Below are 18126 nucleotides of genomic sequence, written 5' to 3' on the forward strand. Positions count from 1 at the left end.
TGGTCGCTGGTTATTTGACCTGCGACAGTACTTGGACGCAAATGGAGCCGACGCTGGCACCTACCATTATGTCGGGACCGACATCAATCCCAGTCTTTATCCCAAGTCACCACCCCCACACATTGAATTTTTTAATCAGTCCATCCTTGATTCTTTCCCAACTAAGTGGCACGGGACCTTCGATATTGTACATCAGCGCCTAGTCATGGCGGCAGTGGCGCCTCCTGCGACAACCATTACCTCTGTCGTTGCCGAATTAGGAGGCTTGCTCCGTCCTGGGGGTTGGTTGCAACTTGTGGAGCTTGACAATGACTGTACTCCTGAGAATGGGCCGGCTTTACGGCGATTGTTGTATTATCACCAGCAGAATTCGGAAGCAGGCGGCCTCGGCCCAAATCTTTCGGTCCACCTCAAGACTGCCATGGAAAACATCGACCTTGAGAATATAAAGCAGCATTCGGTAGACGTCTTTTACGGGGCGAAGAATCAAGGAGGTGAGGACCTCAGGGCGAAGAGTACTAGGAGTCTATCGCAAGTCGTAGGACCAGTTTTGGCCCAAGCCAGGGGTATGAATACCATTTTCTTACGTCGCAACACCATGTCGAATTCATCTAACGAAAACAGTGGCTTCACCTAACACTTATATCAAATCTGATGAGATGACATTGCCTTCCCAACTGCAGCAGGAAGTCGAGGAAGTCGGGGCTCGACTACGTTTTACTGTAGTCTACGGGCAGAGACGCATCACATCCTGACACATGTGGGCCCCAGGCAACCAAACCTAAGTTAATATCAACTATTGTACATATAAAGTCATTGCTGTAGGCTGTGAAATTTGTTTTTAATTGAGGCTTCATGGCACGAACTCGTCCGTCACGACTTGAGAGAAATTTCCTCTCGGTTCGTCTGGTTGTAACTACTCTCCCAAGTTCAGTTCTGGATAGTCGGGTACTTTCCATCCGCCTTTATCCTCCGGCATCAGTCTATTCACCATCTCGTTTATCCTGAGGAAAGATAGAGCTCCAAGCAGTCGATTGGCCGTCCACACGCTCCATGGACTTTTCAAGTAAATCATCCCAGGCCCGCTCAATGGTAACTTCTGGGCCTCGCTGATAAAGGGTCGCAAAATCTTTTCATAAGATTGTAGGGCGGCACTGAGATTGTTCCCATGTTCGTGTCTGGTGATCTCACCGGCTAGGACGTAGGCGCCAACAATACCACATGCTGTACCCATGCCACTCATCGGACTTGGACAGTATGCAGCGTCTCCAAGCAAGGTGACTCTGCCCTGAGACCAACTTTTCATCTTGATTTGTCCTAGTCGTTGAGCATAAAAGTCATCAGTGTTCAAGAGTCCTCTAATCAGGCGTTCCGATTGCCATCCTGTATTTTTGAATGTTTCTGCCCAGAGCTGCTTTTGCATATCGATGGTGCCAGCGGTTAAGCCTCGCCAGGATGAAGCATTTCCCATAATTCCGAGGTATCCTTGAGCGGAAGGCCTCCCTCCTGTACGTATGGACATAAATCGCCGGTTCGGTACCAAGCAGGCCTGTGCTGTGGGAGTGTCGTTCCGGTCCCCGGGCATGCTGAAAAACGCAAAGTTCACCCCGGAGAACTCGAAGACCTCGCTGCTTAAGTCCTGGCCGAAGGTAAGTCGTCGAGTCTTGGAAGACTGGCCGTCCGCTCCGACTACCAAGTCAAATCTCTCCACCTTCCCGTCAGAGAGTGTCACGCTCACGCCGTCTTCGAACTGTTGTATATCTGTCGCATACGTGCCGAATTTGTATGTCAGACCTCCTTGAGCCCTTGCAATGCGTGCTTGCTGAAGAGTAGCTTGGTATATCACGTCCACAAGATCACCTCGCATGATTTCATACTCGCTGGTAAAGGCCTGTCGGCCCTTGCCTGAGTCGTTCTTTCCAAACACAGCCCACCGCTTGCCAGAGCGGGCGTCAACAAAGGCGATGCCGTCCTCGGCAACGGCGCGAGCCTTGATGGCATTCAAAAGTCCCAGCTTCTGCATAACCGGAATACCCTGCCCACGCAAATCTATCTGTTGTCCTCCCTTGCGTAAAGTTGGCGAACGTTCGATAATCGTAACATGATGTAGTGGGTTTGCGCGAAGCAGAAAGAGCGAGAGAGATGGGCCGGCTACCCCGGCTCCTGAAATGAGTATTTTCAAAGGCATTTTGTCGGTTTTATGAGTTGGAGCTATGTTATGGATAACGATGCCCTCGATCTGCCGTGTTCGGGCTTGCTTCTACCAAATTCCGAACTTCAGGGTCATTTTGCTACCCATATGTATAGCTCCATGGAGCTGCCCCTACCTTGCTGTGAAATCTAGATCGTTTTCTTCATCCCATTTACGCAGCAGTTGAGACATGAAAAGTACGGGAAATAGCGTAATGCAGAGGTGCACAGTTGTCATCTGTACCTTTCGCCATGGACATCCGCAAAATGTACTTTCGGGTAGACGGACGTTGTGAAACCTTTTAGCGCCGGCCGTTATGTTGGCTTGACACAGACGTCTTGAGCTTCATATCGCAGTAATCATCTGCTGTCTGACTGAGACCGCATTGCGTGATGGCGCACAGGTGACAGCGTGGCGAACCTTGATTGAGCATTTGAGTTCATCTGATGGCTTCAAACGTGCGCAGGATCATACAACAAAGTGCAATTCGACGTAATTCGACAGTTGATAATGTTCACACCACGAACTCTCGTTCTTAATATTGCTGATTCTCCGCCTTAAACGTGCACCACTGGATTCTTGCAGTCGTCTCCACCAACACATTTTGCTCAGCATGGCACCATCCGACTCCAATATGCCAAACGGCACCAGCGATCGAACCAATACGGTGGAAAAGCTTACGTCTCTGAAAGGAGCTCTGTCAGATCTAATCAGTACATTGAAAGAGCCAGCGACGCAGGTAGAGCTCAATGCCACACTCCACGATCCGGCGGCTCTGCCGCATAGGGAGATTGGAACGATAGCGGCACAAGTGGTAGATATCCTAGAAGACGCCAAACAGATGCTGCAACCATCGCAACTGGTTCTTGCAGATCACTTCATGGGTTTGTTCCTATCTTTGTCATTTACAAAGTCGTTACTGATCTGTCTTGCCTTAGGTTATTACCTGAGTAGTAAATCCCTCGTCGCTGCAGTCTCATTGAAGATTCCAGACATTCTTGGCCAGCGCCCCGGTTTGACAGTTTCTCAGCTAGCGGAGAGCGCTGGGGCTCGTGAGGACCGGTTGCGACCTGTGATGAGATTGCTATACAACAACGGCCTGTTCGTCTACGATGCCGCAAGTGACACTTATACCAACAATTCGCGGTCCAATCTCCTGAAATCCGATCACTGGACAAAGTGGCATACCTGGGTGGAGTTGTATGCTACTGAATTCTATGACATGGCACGCGGCATTCCAGACTCACTACGCACTGGTTCCACCCGCACCGCAGCTCAAATCAACTACGACACTGATGACGATATTTTTACCTATTTTCAAAAGCGTGGTTGGTTACCGCGGGTGCACCGAGCCTTCAACGCAAGTCAAATTGCACAGGCAGCTGGGATTCTCGCCGACTACCCCTGGCATGACGTGGCCGACCGAGTGATACTGGACATCGGCGGCGGCGGTGGCGCACTTCTTGCTTCTTTACTACGAGAATATCCGACTAGTGAGTGGTCATCATGTTTTCCTTTCACGCGTTGGGGGCTGGTCCCGGCCAACTATGCCTCTCAACGGAAATGAGTTCCATCTGACCATGACCTTAGTGAGAGGCGGAATCTTGGACCTACCTGCGGTCATAGATCACACTCGACCATTTTTCCACTCTGATGATGGCCAATTCTCCGATGTCGGCGATCGTGTATCAGCAGAAGATCTTGTTGCAGGAGACTTTCTCGCCGGTCCGATTCCCCGTTATGAGGTTTACGTCATGAAGTGGTGTCTACATAACTGGCTCGATCCAGACGTGAAGAGAATTCTTCAAAACATACGCGATGCTATAGTAGTTCAGGAAAAGTCTAGATTAGTGGTGCTAGATGCGGTGTTGCAAGATGGGGCAATGGGGAGGTTGGCGCAGTATGGGGACGTACAGATGCTGATGACTGCTAAAGGACGTGAGCGGACTGAGAAAGAATGGAGGCAACTGGCTGAAACTTCTGGTTGGAAGGTGCAGAGCATATACATCCTGAGAAACGCCTGGGTTAGTGCGATTGAACTCAGGCCATGAACGAACTATGTCTGCGAGACTTTGAAATCTCGTTTCGCAGCAACAGTCTACAATTATCACATTTGAATTTCCAGCATAAGTCATAATGTTTGTGTAAGTTCCCCATGTCTACCTGGAACTTCAACAGGCACCGAAAACTGTGTGGGATGCAATTTGACTTCGGCATCCAGAGTGCGTCATGTTTGAAGCGGTGGTTGTCCCACAATGGTTGTTCAGACGATCTCGAACAGAACCTTATCCGCATGCGAAAATCTTAATTCGTCTGAAAAGAAACGGCACTCACACAAATTCTCTTCAATGCGGCAAGTATGGGGAATTCCGGACTTTCAGCGGTCATGGGGAATCCGTCAGTATTTTGACTTGCCCGAATAGGAAGCCTGGTCGTGAGATTGAGCCGGACTCACCCAGAAATGTCACGTTCTGTTTTTGAAGGCATAGCTCGGTAGTTCTGTGGGAAGAATTGTGGATGGAGTCAAACAAGATATGTCCATTGACTACAATTGCATCGACGATGATTATGAGCCTTTCAGTACAGAATGTTGCAATCATATGCACCCTAGCACTTATCGCGGGGATTTTGGATGTTCGTTTCCGCAGAAGATCTACGCAATGGTCACGAACTCTACTTTCCAAGATAATCAATGTAAGTAGCCTTGGACTTGGAGTGGCAATCTAATTAACACGAAATAGCAATTTCTAGAGTTGCGGTTTCCCGTGTTGAATATCGCTGGCAAACAAACTTCAATCCCTTCCTGTCCCTACGTGTGGCCAAACGGACAAGGAGATACTGCGAAATTTCTACACGGTATTGAGAATTCCAAAGATTGGAGGGAGCAGTATGGGGTCGTGTACCGCATCTGGTCTGGGATGCAGCCGGAAATGTGCGTCTGCTTTCCTCTTTTTGGGGCATTACTTACATTTAAGTCCGCCAGTGTGTTGACAAGACCTCATCAGCTCCAGGAGGTGTTCAAAGATTCGGACAAGCATTCTAAGGCGCCGGCAAACAACTCTGGTTTCTACATGAACCAACTTTTGGGTCAGTGTCTTGGACTGATCAGCGGACCAGACTGGCGAGCCGTGCGCGGCGCAATGGAAGCTCCTTTCCAGCGCAACCATGTGGCCTCGCAAGTTGAAAACTTCCGGCGCCTTGTGCAGCAGCACTTTGCAGATTTACATGCTCAAGGCGAGAGCAATTTGGCGAATGGGTTATTGCACCCTGTCAACGATCTGGCGATGCTGCCTTTCCGGATCATTGCTGAAATGGTATGATGTTTCCCGTTAGCCATTATTACATGTACCTGCCATCGACTTCCGGCTGGATCTCCGGGTCTAACGTACATCTCCCATTAAGTGGAGACTTTTTCAATGCGATATCCGCAGAAACAAAGAGCAAGTTCTGACATGAAGTTACTTCCAGTTTTATGGTCGGCTCCCGCCTGAAGTTATCAAGTTGCTGGAAGACCTGGTGCCCCTTCGCACTCACATATTCAACGATCATGTCATACGAGGAGGCTTATACAGATTCTCTTGGGCTCGCTTCTTTCCTACCGCCGCGAATGCCGAACTCGCGAGGTTCAAGTCGTCGTGGAAAGAGTTCAACCAGATGGCTTTGGCATATGCGCTTCAGGAAAGGGGTCCGCCACCGCCGATTATCGCCATGTACGATGCTGTAGCCACGGGCAATATGAATGAGGACCAACTACTTCAGACATTGGACGAGTCCCTTTTCGCCAACTTGGACGTAACCATCGGTGGATTATCGTGGGTGCCCGTCTTCTTGGCGGCCCATCAACATGACCAGGAGCGCTTGAGGACCGAAATCGACGCAGCGTGCAGCCATGAGAAGGATACTAAAGCATTCGCCCGCTACCTCAGCGAGGGGCGTTCTACGTTTCTAGCCTGCTGCACCCTCGAGTCAAGTCGCCTGCGACCTTTAGCTGCATTCACCGTTCCGCAAGCAGCACCAACTTCGCGTCGAATTGACATAGCGCCCGGGAAAGCATACGTGATACCTGCTGGCACCAGCTTTGTTGTGGATACGTACGCCCTCAACGTGCGCAACGAGGCGTGGGCACCTGACAATGAGCACTTTCGCCCGGATCGGTTTTTGAACAACACATACAAGGATACTCGGGCAAGACGATACTTGTTCTGGAGGTTCGGCTTTGGCCCGAGGCAGTGTTTGGGACGGTACGCCGCTGACTTGATGATCAGAATGATTGTGGCGCACCTCGCACGCAACTACCATCTAGACCTCTTGCCTTCCGAAAAAGGCACTGACTATAACAGTTGGTCGAGGAGTCAAGAGTCATGGATCACCCACCCTGATTTAACATTGCGTTGCGTACAAAGAACTCGGATTCACAATCTCTGAGATATAGCCGCAATAAAACGTCAGACTTCTGCAATAACCGAAGCATGTTCTATGATCCTCTTGCCGCAGTGTAGACGGCATCACCCTCCAAATTCATGAGCTCATCACATATTCACTCTGTAGAAGCTGCCCCACCTCCGCTGCACACTGATCACAGGAACCTCAACCTTCGGTCGGCTATGTGGTCTCTGTCACAAGAAGTTATGGGGAGTAGAAGCACTTTGTTGAATTTAATAGAATCATCCTAGGTAGCTATTGTGATTTCCAACATGGCACAATTTGCCATGAAAAGTATGCTTCGTCCCGTCATTGAAAGTGGACAATAACCGTCCGTTCTCGTCAGGCGGTAGTCGTTCACAACCGTACCACACTATTGCCGTCGGTACTGAAGACTGCTGCAGGTGTCAAACTCAAATTCGTTACAACGGAAGACTTGAAATCCACGTACGTTGTCGTATTAAACGTCATTTAGCATCTGCACCAAGGAGCAGGGTCGCCGCCGGGCCAAACGCAGCATCCGGCTCCACACTGGGCGGAGAGAACCCATCGGTTGCCGTTGCAGACCGCGATCTGATTGAAGTCGTTGGTGCAGTCATAGGCTGCGCCACTGCAAGAGCTTCCGATAGTCGCCGTGGCAGAGCTGACGGCGACAAAAGAAGCAAGAACGGAAACAACTTGGAGGAGCTGCATGGCTGCGATTTGCTTGACAATGAAGTAGTAATGTGTATGTATTGTGTGGCTTATGGAGATGATCGGTCTCCTTTGCGGGAACATCGCAGTTTATTTATACTTCAAAATGCTAGTGTATAATCGACAGCCTCCGCAAGCTTCATTGAAGAAGCCTGGTCTCAAACACAGATGGCAGGCTAGGCCCGCCCAGCCAGTACTGTGTACGTGGGACTTTTGCGGCAGGGGCAATTCTAGACTCTGGACTTTGAGTAAGATGCCGGGCTTGAAGGAATTGCACGATGCTACGATGACTGCCAGGAATTACCGTCAGTGCCTCAAGCAGAACCCAATAGCGGCCGATACAATCCCCGCAACATGTGGGCTTGGTAGATGTAAGTGGAAGCGATCAACCACTTAGCACAAAGTCCCCTTGGACAACTTAGTGGGACTCAGGATGCCTGGATGTCCGTAAGCCAATAAAGATTCAGACACCGCAGTAAACTCAATCCCACTCACATGTTGCCATCGTTCACTGAGACCCCTGGAACCAAAAGCCCGGCAGAGTACGAAGTACACAATTTGTTCACCGCATACCTGCGCTTCCCATTCAAGGCCGAGCGTTGCCAGAAATATTGGGTGACATGAAAATTTCTACCTCAAGCAACGCTACTCTCATCCGTCGAGATCTACGGACTCAAACCTGAGTTGTTATATTAGGTTTGAGCTGCACCCTTTCGCGCTTTCAAATCATCAACTCATTAGGTTGCCTCCCATGTTTCGACACCCGAGCTCCTCCTGTGGCTTCAATGATGAATGCTCAAGAGCTCGCATCAATTTCCACGCTGACTCTCGTACAAAGTGCGGGTCCTTAAAAGGCACCTCGTTTAGCTGTTCCGGCAGTGATCGGCACGTTGTGCACAAACAAGTCTGCGGTGTACTTCAGCAGGCAGAAGCGAACAAGACACGTACGTCGTGTTGCTTTTACGACATGATCCTTCAGGGCTGAAATGCACTAGTGCGATCCTACGGCCCGGCACATTCAAACCATGTCTACCCGGCAGCGTGCCATTGGCGGTTGCGGGGCTCAGTGGTGCGGGAGTTCCTGAATTGCCCTGCGCCGAACATCCGACCGCCGAACACCCGACACAGCCTGAGCTGACATTTGGAGCTGCCCGAATTCAACAAAAGTACTAAACTGAACTCCACACAACCAAAGTCCCAAAAGCATGTCCATTCAACTGGCGATCCATGCATTCCATGCTAGGCACGAATAAAGATTCCCCCGGACGCTCGGATGCTCCGGCTGAGGTCTCGACGTCCAAACCCACTCTGAGACCTTTGATGACAGGTTATTAAATGTCAAATGCACCCGTATTCGTTGGTTCGAGATTTGTCTGTTAAAATTGGTGTTTTGATTTTGACTTGGTTTTTGTTGTTGTTGTTTTTCGGAGAAGACGAAGCGTACTGATTGCTACAATGACTGAGAACGTGTCAATTCATATACCCATCTACTTGTTTCGTCACCCGACTGTGCCCTCTGCTATCTCCCTCTAAGGAATTCTAAGACCTGCACCAATGTATGTATTGCGAAACCTGGTGACTTGAGCAGCGTCATGAGCTCTGTTCTAAGTGCTTAATAATGATTTCGGGTTGCATTTTCCGAACTCTCATCGTCAATTTTCTGCCTCAGTCTTGTGTTGTTTTTGCAGAATGAAAAGCCTAGATCGGAATCATATTCCCATAGTTCATAACTTCATACATCATACAGGAATGAGTTGAATGAGAAGGCCAGTCATTAACTAACCATTTTCTGATTCTACAAGTGACACTACATAGAGGTTTTTGCGCATTAGAGTCGCCAAGTGGCATGCTGCCGCATGCACCTTGGAGCACGCTGATCATATATGTTGACATGCCCGACATGAAGCTCCACGCTAGCTTTTATGGGCTCTACGGTAGACGAGCGCAATAGGGAGAGCTGTCTAAACCGCCGCGTGAGAGAATAGCCTTAACTGATAGATCAATCCATGATTTAATGTTAATCACGCATGAAATGATTGAGTCTGCGTTGAGATAGCGGTAATATACCTGGCCAAAGAACGTTAGAATCGTCTTTTAATCTATTAAGATAGCCTTAGGTGCCCAGCTAATTATCAACAACTAGCTTTCGACTTGCGTACGGTTTCTTTTTAGTTTTGCTTTTGTTTCTTTACTCTAGCTCTAATAACCTGCGAACAAGTATCTTCTCAGGGATAGCAGTATTAATCTTGGATGCAATGATCCTTTTCCTGCACTTACGGGGCACATAACATCGTCTCCAATTTTGCCCGGGGTCGATGTTCCACGATTTTGCCTTGACGTGAGTGGCTCAATACACAAACCTGACGGTGTACCTTACCGAACAAAGGAAGCGTCGGGATTAGAGGCAGCTTTCAACTGGGTATTTCCTAATGCTGTGGCTGGTTTTCTTAGTTATATGCTGCTCACCTAAGCATTCTTGGCGTGCTCTAACTTAGATCAGCTCGTGAAGTTTCGCGCTTGAGACATCGAATTTGCGCCGTCGCCAACGGTCCTCGTACATCATCGACTACATGAAACACTTAGCGCCCCGTCGAAAATTTGTGTAATGACAGAACGCCACAGGGGACCGAACGTGGTGGTTGGGGGAATTACGTCTGTTCGTCTCTCGACGTATATGTAGCACGACACCTCCCGTCGCATATGTCCTACGATTATCCCGCAACCTTTCCATCTAAACTTCTTTATTGTGATCTCTTCACGACGCATCCCTTTCTACTTTACCCGAAGTCAGCCTAGAAGCTCATGCAAACAGCCACTCGACAAACGCCCAATACCCCAAGCTCAATCTGCCCGGTTTTTTTCCAGAATGAAAGCCGCATCGCCTATCCCAGGTTTGCCATTCGAAATTGTTTTGGCTATAGTTGGGGTGATTCAGGATGTCTCTACTCTAAGTGCCGTGTCCCAGACTTGTCACGATCTGTACGAGGCGGCGTCACCGCTGTTGTACCGAAATGGACTAGCCAGAGACGACACGGAAGTTCAGAGTAGCATCAATATCCACACAAACTACGACATTGAGGAAATTCCCCGCGACTATACGCTCAAGCCTTACGCAATTCCTATCGTCCTCTGGGCGGCAGCTGCAGATCCCGTCGTTGGCCTGCCGGTTCTTGAGAAGGTTTTGTCCCTTCGACCTTTGCATTTGTGGGCGACATTCCACCTCCCTGGGCACACCTGTGAACCACATTGGCCCTGGACTACCAACACGGAAGAGCCATTGTCAGCTGGTCGTATCACGTCATTGCACGTCGCTGCCTCGGTGGGAAATTTTGCAGCCGTTTATTGGCTGTTAGAAGATCATCTTTCGCGAAGTACGCTCGGTCTCGAAGTCACGGCCACTTATGCTTGCATGTGCCCATCTTCTCACCTGAATATTCTACGACAAAACCATGGGCTCCTTGATGCAGAAGACTGCCCCGACGCCACCCCTCTTCATCTAGCGCTAGCGCATAGACATACTGATGTGGCTAGATTATTGATCCTTTGCGGTGCCAATTGGTCTGGATTCACGGACGGCTGTCATGGTGTGACAGGCTTGATGATGATTGCCTCGAATGGTCAGGTGGAACTTTTCAAGTGGCTGTTTGACAATGGGCTGCTCACCAAGCAGGCTGTGGAGCACGAAGACAATATGGGTCTCACCGCCGAAGACTATGTCTGTAGTTGCGATAGCGAAGTAGAGAGGGGTGTGATGAAATCTTGGTTAACCGAAATAAGGACAGGACTTAACATCGACAAGTGTTTAGACGTTTCATGCGGCATATCAGATTTGTTCTTGGGCAAAGACGAAAGCTCGCCAACGCAAAAGAGCATGACGAGTCCCGAAGGCCTCGTTGATTAGGATTGAATCCGAATGACTCAAGTGCTAGATCCGGTAGATAAGACTTTGCAAGCCAGACCATAATTCACGCGGCTCTGTAGACCCTAACCCATTCCTAAATGCCTCCCGACTGTGGTGATTGTAACAGCTCGCGGCCGTAAGGTATTGTTATCAACACTGCCCGCAACTTAGTAACGCACCACTGAAGCTACCCTAGTTTCCTGATCTCATCATATGTGCTGGGTATGATAATTACTGGCCGGCTCTAGTCCATCCCCGAATGCCAACTGTTGGACTCGGAGAACCTGACCAATCCCCTCCCAAGTATACAGAGACTCATAGTCAACTGTCCAGGCTTAGCAGCTTCAGCGCGATATCTAACCGGGCTTGTAAAATACCTGTTTCGCAAGCCCTTGATTCTCTGCAGTAAATTGTACGAATGCGCAGTATAAGTTGCTGGACGTTTGGATGTGCGGAGGTTGTGAACTTCTGATCTCTCCGTAGACTGCTGCGTCTTAACGGCACCGACATCGGCTGGAGTCTGTGTGCTCCACCCCGCCGAACGCGCCGCGCATCTGTTGTTATCATACCTCCGCCAATCTCCGTGCTATGATTGGCTTTCAGGGCAAGGAGCCCCGTGCCGCTGATAACGCCCGGCTCCAAGATGACAGCATCAAGACCCCTCAGACCCATATAATAGTTGTCCCCTTCTGTCTTTGGCATCATCCGCATCTTTCTGGCTTCCGTCACAATATTGAGGCCACCACGCGGGAAAACCTTGCGCGATGTCGGACAAGACCGTCACAAACGATGTCGCGGTGGCAACCGGCCGTCTTAGCGGCGGACGTCTTATCACAAGACAGCGCAGGGGCTGTTTAACTTGTCGTCGAAGGTAAGTAAGTCTAAGCATATCTGGTCGTCGTCTGGGTGCGGTGCTGAAATTCTCAAGAAAGAAGAAATGCCACGAGCAGTACCCAGTCTGCAGTCATTGCCTTCGTTTAAACCTGGTTTGTCGATGGGAGGGGCCTCGCGAGGTGACTGTTGGCACCGGATCCTTCAAATCGACATCGTCTGTCAGCAGTGCCAACTCCAGCTTGAGCAGTGGCCCACATCTTGTTGATTTCAACCGACTGGGAGTTTATGCGTTGCCTATATATGGTCCAAGCCCCTGTGGCGGGGCAGGAGAGGATGATTTAATTAGCAGCCGACGAATGATGCTCCGGTATTACACAACATCGTTGGTTTTCATGTTGACGAACAATTTGCATAACAACTGCTTTTTGTCCGGTATGTTCCAAGGTGCATATTATGAGTTCGATATTAATGTTGGACAGTCTTGCTACCAATGGCCTTTGAATGCCCCTCGTTGATGTACGCCTTGGCTGCTAGTTCATCAGCTCACTTGGCACTCCAAGATGACATTTTCCAAGTTAGGGCCTTGCAGCATCGCGGAAATGCGATGGCTGAACTTAGAAGCTCTATGACGAAAGGCTCACTCACGCGCGAAATGAGGCTGGCTACGACATTGGTCCTATGTTCCATGGAGTCTATCTCTTCTGGCATAGATGACTGGATACATCATCTCTCTGGCGCCGCTGCATGCCTCAATGAATGCAACAATATGGATACCGCTTCGTTAATCGATGGTCCAGCCTTAATCGGGGATGATATTAAAGCATTGTCCCAAACCTATGAGGGTCGATGGCTTCTCCGAAACTTTGCGTATCACGACATCATCATGAGTGTATCACTCAATTGCAAGCCCCATCTTGCCGGAGATTATTGGCTCTCATCAGAAGACTATGATGTGGCGGATCCGTATTTTGGACATGCCGCAGAAATCATCCATCTAATCGGAGAAATCAGTCACTTGAACCAGGATTTCTCGATGGCCTCACAGGAAGCCACACTGTCAGGCAAAACACTATCGGGGGTTTCCGATGCAATAGCTATAATGGCAGACCTATGCTGTAAAGCAAGGCGCTTAGAGACGAAGCTTCAGGACTGGAAGTGCCCGTCTCAGTCACAGGACGCATCCTTAATCATCTTAGCTGATGCCTATCGACATGCTGCTCTCATTTACTTGTATCGTGTTCTTCGAAAGCACATTACCTCCCACTCGGAGTCGTTTGAGTCAAAGTTATCAGAATTTGTGACCGCCATTTGCAAAATCTCCAGGGAAATACCCAAGGGTTGCTATGCAGAGACCTCCATGATATTTCCTTTATTTATGGCCGGTGGTGAAGCAACTTCACAAGCGGAAATTGCCACAGTTCGAGAAGGATTTGCTTCGCTTAACCATCGTCGGCGGTTTCGCAACGTGGACGCGTGTGTTTCAGTTCTAGAGGAGGTTTGGAAGTGCACCGGAGCAGGGTCTGGAAGATTTAAGACGGACTGGATGGATGTCGCAAGGACACGAGGCTGGAAACTTGCCCTTTTTTAAAACCACGGGATGATTTGGAATGTAAGTTTGCGCAATTCACTGCATCAAGCGAGCAATTCTTTGTTTCCGTACGTTTAGCTCCATGTATTTGATATGATATGACTGAAAACTCCTGCAAGATTTCGTAATGACTGGACGAAATATCGAGGTGCATAATTACACATGTATGTGGTAAAATGATCACAGGCGTGACGCACTAGCAGCACTTGAAAGTGACTCCAAAACCTCAGAAGCTGCTCGCTCACCGCTCCTAACCGCACCCTCCATATACCCCTTCCATTCTCCCGCAGTCTCGGTACCGGCAAAATGCAGGTTTCCACTTGGCTTTCTGAAAGAATCGCCACCGAGTGCGTCAAGAACGCCAGGCGCAAGAGACGTACACGGGCAGCCCCATCCGGACCACTCGTCGTTGACCCACTCATAAGCGGACATGCCAACAAACTGGTCATGAATACCTTCGTGACCAAAGAGCTGCTCTAACTGATTCAGCAACCTCTTCTCCCTGTCACTTTGTTCAAGTGCAGACCAAGCTCTGCCAGCATCACCGGCAAGGAAACATGTAAGCACGTGCTTGTCGTCGATTGGAATGCTGGTATCGCGAATGACGCTTGCAGGCCCCACGAATGATTGTGCGAGACCACAAAACCCCTTTTCAACCCAGAACGGCACTTTGAACTCCATCATTGCTTTCGTATAGTAGCCATAAGTCAGAGAATCGATCCAAGCCTGCTTGGAAAGCGGCAAGGGTGGCTCGAATGAGATGCTCTTGAGAGCTGGGCCTGGAATAGTTGTGATCACTTTGCGTGCTGCCAATACCCCTTTCTCTGTCTGAACCTTCACTCCTTGGTGACCATCAGAGATCACGGCACGGACGGGTTGATTGAGGCGCACTACTCCGACAGGGAGAGAGGAGGCCAGGCCCTTGGCAAAATGCTGCGTGCCTTGGCGTACGCGGAGATGCTGGCCACCACCCTTGCGATCGGAGCGCATCTGCAAAAGTCCACCACCAGATTTGCAGTAGTTGAGGAAGAAAAGAGCCGATATATCGGCCGCCTCCTGACCAAGCATTGCGCGGGTCCATACATTGGCCGTTGCAATTGCAGTCTCGCTGGCGCCCCGAGAGCGCAAGTATGCGTCAAAGGTGACACTATCCAAGCTCGTGTTCGTTGGCTTCCAAGTGTCTACGGCTTGACAGTCGGCTTCGACCATGTCGCGAACAGCGCCGAGGTGTTGACGAGTAATCTCATCAAACTGCTGGCGATCAGTATCGTGCCACGAAGATATAATTGGCATTCAAACGAGCAGAGGTCTTACCATGGGAAGCTCCCCATACGGGAACGGCGAGCAAACTCCGTCAAAGTCCTGCATGACCACGTTGCCGTTTGTGTTCTGTTCAATCAACTCGGCCCCATATTGCTTTGCCAACGCATACATCCTATGTTGGTTGGTGTCGTTGATCCATGCAGCACCAAGGTCAACTACTCCGGGCTGGCTTTGCTTTAGAGGCTGACTCCAAGTCTTTCCGCCAACGCGGTCTCTTGCTTCAAGGACGATGCAAGAGAGGCCGGCGCGTGTGATGTCGCGCGCAGCGCTTAACCCAGCGAGCCCGGCACCGATGATAACGACGTCGACTGACTCCGATGATTCCGGCAGAGTCGCTCTGTCCAAAGGCACTGAGGGTTCGGGAACTGCGATTACGGCGTCAATCTCGAACTTCGATGTCGGCATTGCCAGCTTAGGCACCGGCACGAGAGTCATTGCTGGCCGATGGCCGGCGAGGAAACGTTGGATGTGGCGAACGTGTTTCCGTTTGGCGCTATCATAGTCGACGATGTACAGTGTGAGCTTTGCAATGTCTTTGATAGATGCACCGGCAACGAGAATGATCTTGCGCAAGTTGAGGAGAGCGAGGTGGATCTGGGACTCGTAGTCGTCGGGGACTTGCCCGTCTACCGTCGAGCCGGGCTGGCCGGCCACGTGAACAAGTTTCGATGATGAAGTCACAGTCGCTGGCGCAAAGTATGCCGACGATGTGTTGTTGAGATCGAGCGTGCGAATAGACGGAGCCATGATGAGTTGGATGAAGGACCGCAGGATGTGTTATCACCACAAGTTTCGAGTGAGTAATGAAGACGCTCAGGTTTACAACCTTAAGTTCGATGTCAGAAGGCGTTCGGCCCCGACTTTTGTACTTTTCATGCTATCATCAGTCGTGTAATGCTGTTGAGATGTTGGCTCATAGCTTCGGTCTCGGCTCCTTGTCGCTGGGCTTCCCGCCGGGCAACCTTATCTTCTTACCCCACTTCAGCGAGTGAGATCATGTCTTCACCGTTCCGCTCAAGACTTCAAACCAGCCATCCCCGCATTTGGCAGAGCCAATGACTGAAATCTCACTGGCTGACGCCGGTTCTGGGATGTCACTTCTGGCGCCGGGGAAGTGGGGCGGCGCATCTGCACGGCGCTCCCGGCGGGGTGGGGCCTGCAGCATGAGATGTCCTCCGGTTTGTCCCCGATATGGACGGTACCGGCGATAAGCGAATCAGCCGATCTCGGTGCCATCATACGTGTCCAGGCGCGTTCGTAGTATCGCTCCGGATGGGATCCGTTCATAAGACCCGGCCTGCGATGACCGCTTTGCGCAAGCCCTTCGCTTTGACGGAGGAAAGTAACGCTTGATTCCCACGCAGAGTTGACAAAACACTATGCCTTTCAAACCCCAGCTCCAAGACGAGTCGTTGCTGATTGGAAAAAACTTCATCAATGGCCATTGGGTGAATTCCGTCTCTGACAAAACATTCAATGTCACAGGTGAGTTCATATATGCGTTTTCCCCTGCTGCTCCTACGGACTACCAGAGAGTCTTGCCTTGCCCCCCATTCGCAGTGTTCTTCGGCAGCTGATCTTGGATCAGATCCCGCTACGGGCGAGCTGATCGGCTCGTGCCCTGAGTCTGTGTCTGAAGATGCGGAGCGCGCCATTCTCTCGGCAGCTACGGCGCTGCCGGCTTGGAGATCTCGATCCGGTCGAGATCGAGCGCGCATACTTCGTCGATGGTATGACCTGATCATGGAGAACAAGGCCGACTTAGCCACCTTGATTACTTGGGAAAACGGCAAAGCAAAGGCAGATGCGGCTGGCGAGGTGGTCTTTGCTGCCAGCTTTCTGGAATGGTTTGCCGAAGAAGCAGCACGAATCTATGGAGACGTGATACCCCACAGTAACCCAAACATGAGAGTGTCTGTGTTGAAAGAGCCGGTCGGTGTTTGTGGTCTCATCACTCCGTAAGTATGGTCTTCCGTTAGCACGACAAGTTGAGGGGATTGTGCTGATCGACTGATGGAATAGCTGGAACTTTCCTGCCGCGATGATCACAAGGAAGCTAGCGCCAGCACTGGCTGCCGGCTGCACTGTAGTGGTGAAGACCGCTGGCGAGACACCATTCACTGCCAATGCTGTCATGCAGCTTGGTCAACGGGCGGGTGTGCCAAAGGGCGTAGTCAACATCATCTCGGTCCTCGAAAACACTCCAGAGATTGGGGCGACATTGTGCCAATCTGAGATGGTCCGTAAAATCTCCTTCACAGGATCAACACGTGTCGGAAAGCTTCTCATGCAACAGTCTAGTCAGACGTTGAAGAAGATGAGCCTGGAGCTAGGTGGCAATGCCCCTTTTCTGGTGTTTGAGGATGCGGACCTGGATCTCGCAGTAGCTGGTGTGATTGCAAGCAAGTTTAAGTCGTCGGGACAAACATGCGTCTGCGCGAATCGAGTATTTGTGCAAGAGGGTATACACAAGGCGTTTGTTTCCAAGTTGAAGGAGGAAATGAGCAAGTTCAAGGTTGGACACGGCTTCGACGAGGAAGTCACTCATGGACCTCTCGTCAGCGCCGAAGCTGCTCAGAGGGTTGCGGGTCTCGTTCACGACGCTGTTCAGGGAGGCGGCTGTGTCGAAATCGGAGGGAAAGCACGGCCGGATCTTGGTAGGTGTCCGGACAGCGATCCCAATACCAAGAATGGATACTCACTTTCGCTCACCAGGACCAAATTTCTTCGAGCCCACCGTCATCACGAATCTTAAACCGAGCATGAGGATTTTGGAGGAGGAAATCTTCGGCCCAGTGGCTCCCATCTTGTCATTTGAGACGGAGGAAGAGGTGGTTGATGCCGCCAACCGGTGTGACGTGGGCCTCGCATCTTACATCTTCACCAACGACCTCAACCGTGCGACGCGGGTGTCCGAACTGCTGCAGTTTGGAATGGTGGCCTTAAACACCGGGGTCATTTCCGATGCAGCCGCTCCGTAGGCGTCCCCGATGCCGATTTTTATTTTGACTTTTGGCTGACTCGGGATTAGGTTCGGGGGTATTAAACACTCTGGGATTGGGCGAGAAGGGAGCAAATACGGCATTGAGGACTACTTGACGACGAAAACTCTGGTGACGGGCAATGTGCGGGTAGCCCATAGATCGCATCTGTAGGGAGAAAAGAGACGAAGTA

At 50.5% G+C, this 18126-nt stretch overlaps 3 protein-coding genes across 3 annotated transcripts; 1 reads left to right on the forward strand and 2 right to left on the reverse strand.

Moving 5' to 3' along the window:
- Positions 1-1440: 1440 nt before the first annotated feature.
- COL26b_006006 (uncharacterized protein) lies at positions 1441-2023 on the reverse strand (the record flags this gene model as incomplete). Its single annotated transcript, XM_053178836.1, has 2 exons — positions 1441-1506; positions 1607-2023. The coding sequence occupies 2 exons, from the start codon at positions 2021-2023 to the stop codon at positions 1441-1443; spliced, it is 483 nt and encodes a 160-aa protein (XP_053037143.1).
- Positions 2024-14489: 12466 nt separating this feature from the next.
- COL26b_006007 (uncharacterized protein) lies at positions 14490-15699 on the reverse strand (the record flags this gene model as incomplete). Its single annotated transcript, XM_053178837.1, has 3 exons — positions 14490-14519; positions 14581-14880; positions 14944-15699. 3 exons carry the CDS (start codon positions 15697-15699, stop codon positions 14490-14492), a joined length of 1086 nt encoding a protein of 361 aa, XP_053037144.1.
- Positions 15700-16428: 729 nt separating this feature from the next.
- Positions 16429-17933, forward strand: COL26b_006008 (uncharacterized protein; the record flags this gene model as incomplete). The annotated part of the gene is made up of 4 exons (XM_053178838.1): positions 16429-16437; positions 16513-16910; positions 16975-17609; positions 17668-17933. 4 exons carry the CDS (start codon positions 16429-16431, stop codon positions 17931-17933), a joined length of 1308 nt encoding a protein of 435 aa, XP_053037145.1.
- Between the last annotated feature and the right edge of the window lie 193 nt (positions 17934-18126).

The sequence above is a fragment of the Colletotrichum chrysophilum genome, assembly GCF_026319265.1.
Source record: "Colletotrichum chrysophilum strain AFK26 chromosome Unknown scaffold_43, whole genome shotgun sequence".
Taxonomy (NCBI): Eukaryota; Fungi; Ascomycota; class Sordariomycetes; order Glomerellales; family Glomerellaceae; genus Colletotrichum; species Colletotrichum chrysophilum.